Below are 4,983 nucleotides of genomic sequence, written 5' to 3' on the forward strand. Positions count from 1 at the left end.
CTCAATGTAAATCATGATGAACTCAAAATGCAAGCAACTTCATCCAAACTAGACATGAAGCTTAACAGAAAAGTGGTTAAATTGCTCACGAACTCAGCATCTCTAAAACTCATTGAAAAAGTGTGAACTCTTTTATTGAAAAGAATAAAAACAAAGCAAATAAATTGAAATTGCAAACTATCCTAACTGAGGTTCCACTACTCCTAAATAAGATTCCCACCCCCACACTTAAATCACACATTGTCCTCAATGTGAGGCACAAATCATCAAATAAATTAGACAAGTGTAATAAAAGAGAAAGGTTAGGAAAAACCAGGGATCAAGGGAGCTGGCGAGGCATGAAACCTGGTAATGCTCTGAATCTGCTATCACCTGGGTCCGGTGGAGGCCTTGCATTAAGGGGAAGCTCATAGTCTTGAGGCACAACAACAACAATCCACAAGTCAGGTGGCTTTGGAGGGATCTCATCTGCAACAATCTTAACAAACTCAAACTGTTCTCTAGCACCTTCAGCATGACTCATGACAATGTTCAATTTGAGTGAAAACTTTTTTCGAGCATGTGTACCACCTGAAATAAGAGTAAATGAAAAATCAGTACATTCAACAATCAACTCTTTGTCTGGAGGCTTCGGTAGAGGTTTCAAAACATATTCCTCCATGGAAATTGATTGCTTGCAATCAACAGAGTCTTCAATAAGCACGACTTTTTCAAAAATGTCTAGATTAATTAAAAGCGGCTTATGTGGAAAAATTACTAATTTAGAACCACATTCTACATCCATCTTCTTAACTTCATGCCCTGCAAAACACTTCTTGAAATCATCCAACAACTTATTTTCTTCTTCACTAGGATAAATCTTCTCACTCTCATAAGTTCTATGTGGAAGAGGGAGATATATTTCTTGTTTGTTGTCCTCATCATTAGAATTAGCATCAGAAGCAACATCGACTTCAAACTCATTAACATCACCAGAACCATCAGTGCTAGCATCAAGATGAGTATCAACACAAGGATTAACTTCATCATCAATCTCTGCATCAGCTTCATGTTGCAATGTGGGAGCGTGTGCAACTAGCTCGTTAACTGGAGCTTGTAAATTCGCAGTATCTTGCAGGTGTTGATTAGCATTTGCATTGAGATTTGCAGACATTTGGTTCAACATGTCTTGAATTTCTTGCAATATGGAAGGTTCCTCGTGTCGAGATTGTTGAAACTGGGCTTGGTTTGCTTCATATTGCTTTGAAAGGTCTTCCAAAAATTGGGGTGGATCATTCCAAGGTTGATGGAATTCCTCTTGTGAATGATGTGGATCATGAAAAGGATATTGAAATTCCTCTTGCAGGTAGTAGCATGGTGGTGCATAAATAGGCTGTTGGAATTGCCCTTGTGGATGATAGCAAGGTGGGTCACACCAAATATTTTCAAAATTCTCTTGTGGATAACATTGAGGTGACTCAAACTGTTGTTGATAGCTCTTGAGCAACATTTGTGTAACAGAAAATTGTATCTCGTCGAGTTTGGCTTCTAGCTTATCAAGTTTAGCTTCCATCACTGCAAAAACTCCACAAACTAACACTTGTGATCCAATATTATAGTGGTAAGTATTCCCGCATGTCACGCGGGTGACCCGGGTTCGATCCCCGGCAACGGCGCCAATTTGACGAACGCACTGTCGTGATGCGTGCCAAAGTATTCTGCTTTGAATGCAGTACAAGGTGATGAACACCAGGATCGATCTCACAAGGACTTGATAAATTATTAATTGATATTAGAGTAAAATAAAGCAATTAAAAAGGGGATTTTTTTGATTGATTGGATAAAGTAACAAAGCAATAACTAAATAGACTAGACAGAAGAGAGAAAGCGTTAGTCATCGGATTATAACATTCAAGTGCAACAAACCTTCATTGGTTACAAAAGATTAATTCTTCCTTATTGTTTCTCTAATTCGTGAGAGTTGATTAACTAAGCGAAAATCAATTCTCAGTTTCCTAAACTAAGCGATTAAGAAACAGTTACGAACTAACATGAACTAAGCGAACATGCATCAACTCTTATTTCTAAAACTACGAAATTAAGCAAACCCTAGATCAGAAATAGAGATGAAGAGAATTAATAAAGAAGGAATTTGCAGTAAGAACAGAACCTCAAGTTTGCAAACACAAGAATATTAAAAATCCTAAAACTAACTATGGAGTTTAGCAACTCATACTAGAAAAGAGGGAGAGATAGGAGGAGGAGAATGTGAGGTGGTGTGATGGTGGTTAGGTGGTGAGGTGGTGAGGTGGTGATGTCTAACAAAAGCCTAAACTCACTTATTTATACTAATAAATAAACTTGTTTATCAAGTAACAATCTTTGTTATCTAAATCTTTTCTAAATCTTCATAAAATCGGGCCCACATAAAGGAGTAAGCTGCTGAACAATCAGGCATTCGCGGGTCCCACAAGAAGTCTGAATCTTCAATTGAGGTAAACATGAGAGTTGTAGCTCTTTAAGTCAGCTTCGCGGACCTTCAATCGGATCCTAATTCGGAGTTCTGTAGCCCAAGATATGATCATTTTAGTGCAGACTGTTCCAGACTCGCAGGATTAGCGACAGCAACTTTGCAAGGAAATTCTGACCAAGTTAGAGGCTGATTCTAGAATTGTTCTGAACATGAAAGTTGTAGGGCTTCGAGTTAGCTTTCCAATGACATATTATTCGCCCTATTTCGATATTTGTAGCTCCAGGTTCAACCTGTTCTAGCAAAACATTCACAGAAACTAAAAGTGTAGAATTAAGCACTTTTCCATGAATAATCCAAATAAGCACTAATGGTCAAAACATGGCTAAGTCATAACAATTAAGCACAAAAATGTATATAATGAAGCTTAGAAAGACACACGTAAAGTGTATCAATTACACGCTTATCAGTTAGTTGCATCTTTTGACTCTGCTTCTTTGTCTTTGACAATAGCCATGAGTCCTTGAACTTCACCATCAGAGTCAACATCCTCTGATTCTGATTCATCAAAAGTCACCATCAGACTTTTCTTTGGTTTGAAATGCTTCTTTGACTTTTCGTCTTTTGATGAACCTTTGTATTTGCTCTGCCTGTGCTTCCAGATGCAGTTGAGCTTTCTGGATATCAGAGTCAGCTCATCTTCATCAGAATCTTCTGATGCTTTTTCAGATTCTTCTGCTCCAGCTTGGAGAGCTTTTGACTTCTCAGATTTAGCCTTCTCAGAGCGCTTCAGCTCATGGCATTTCAGTATGCTGATGAGTTCTTCTAAACTTATATGCTCAACATCTCTTGTAAGCTCTATTGAAGTCACCAAGGGCATCCAGCTTTCAGGAAGACATCTGATGACCCTTATGACATGATCTTTAGTTGTGTAGCTCTTGTTGAGAGGTCGTATTCCAGCTACGAGCAACTGAAATCTGGAAAACATATCCTCAATGGATTCGTTAGGTTCCATGATGAAGGATTCATATTTCTGGATCAAGGACAGCGCCTTTGATTCTTTCACCTTCTACTTTCCTTCATGTGTCATCTTTAAGGAATCAAGGATACACTTAGCGGAATCACGATCAGTAATTTTCTCATATTCTTCATATGAAATGGCACTTTGCAGAATAGCTCTTGATCTGTGATGATCTCTGAACTCCTTCTTTTGATCTTCACTCATCTTCTTCCTTGGGATCTTTACACCATGTACATCAACAGGAGGGGTGTAGCCATCAACAACAAAATCCCAGAGATCAGGATCAAAGCCAAGAAAGAAGCTTTCGACTAGAAGGGGGGGGGGTTGAATAGAGTTTTGAATATAAAAACTTTCCCCTTAAGATTTAAAGTAAATCTTTTCGGTTTATCTGAGATAGATGGTGCAGCGGATAAAGATAGAGAGAAGAGAGAAGCACACAAGTATTTTATCCTGGTTCACTTGATAAATCCCTCAAGCTAATCCAGTCCACCCGTTAAGGTGATTTCTTCCTTCTTAGAATGAAGGCAATCCACTAATCAGATAATTGTTACAACTGCACTTGAAACCTACAAGTGACTAACAATACACTGACTTAGCTCACACTAAGATTCACTCTCTTAGTCTTCTCTAGGATCCGATCAACCTTGATCTCCTAAAGGAATCACCACTAAGATACACAGATCCTAGTCTTCTTAAGGATACTGACCTACCCGGTCCCTTAAGGAAAATCAAACAACTGTTTGAGGTTGGTGTTTACAAAGGTTTGCTTCTAAATAAGCTGAGTGTAAACTAAATAAGAACAGATGAAGAAAGTGGAGGCTTGAATCTTTTCTTGTATTGCAGCTCTTGGTTTCTCTGTCTCATTTCTTTCTTCTTTTCTTCAGCCTTAAATAGTCCAAGGTGCAAAGGATATTTCTGTTGAGAGAATATGACCGTTGGAGGGCATTTCTGGAACTTCCAGAACCTGCTGTGGCTGAACCTTGGTAGGTAGGCTTTTCAGAATAGTACACTGCTCTTGTACTTCTTGATAGAGACATTTGCCTTTAACCATTGACTTCTGATCTGACGACGCTTCATGTTGGAACTTGTGTAGCTTGGAGATCAGAGTCAGAGGGAAGCTTGATCCTCGGACCTTCGTAACTTCTGCTTTTGTACCTTCAGAGCTTCTGGACCTTCAGAGCCTCTGGTCCTTCAGAGCTTCTGGTCCTCAGATCTTCTGATCTTCTGATCTTCAGATCCTCAGATCCTCTGATCTTCAGATCCTCAGATCCTCTGATCCTCAGATCTTCAGATCTTCTGATCTTCAGATCCTCTGATCTTCTGATCTTCAGATCCTCTGATCCTCTGATCTTTTGATCTTCTAATCTTCTGATCTTCAGATCCTCTGATCTTCTGATCTTCAGATCCTCTGATCTTCATATCCTCTGATCCTCAGATACTCTGATCCTCAGATCCTCTGATCCTCAGATCCTCTGATCCTCAGATCTTCTGATCTTCTGACCTTCAGATCCTC

The 4,983-nt window shown here is 39.2% G+C and overlaps 1 protein-coding gene across 1 annotated transcript; it reads right to left on the bottom strand.

Annotated features, from left to right (window-relative positions):
* Positions 1 to 531: 531 nt before the first annotated feature.
* Positions 532 to 1,587, bottom strand: LOC130736449 (uncharacterized). Its single transcript, XM_057588284.1, has 2 exons — positions 758 to 1,587; positions 532 to 570 (listed from the first exon to the last, which is right to left on the bottom strand). The coding sequence occupies exons 1-2, from the start codon at positions 1,550 to 1,552 to the stop codon at positions 532 to 534; spliced, it is 834 nt and encodes a 277-aa protein (XP_057444267.1). The 5' UTR covers positions 1,553 to 1,587.
* Positions 1,588 to 4,983: the final 3,396 nt, after the last annotated feature.

Source organism: Lotus japonicus, chromosome 1 (genome assembly GCF_012489685.1).
Source record: "Lotus japonicus ecotype B-129 chromosome 1, LjGifu_v1.2".
Lineage (NCBI taxonomy): Eukaryota > Viridiplantae > Streptophyta > Magnoliopsida > Fabales > Fabaceae > Lotus > Lotus japonicus.

Coding starts and splice junctions, on each gene's coding strand:
- LOC130736449 (XM_057588284.1), bottom strand. CDS start 1,552: ATGGAAGCTAAACTTGATAAGCTAGAAGCCAAACTCGACGAGATACAA. Junction 571..757: donor TAGAATGTGGTTCTAAATTA/GTAATTTTTCCA, acceptor CTCTTATTTCAG/GTGGTACACATGCTCGAAAA.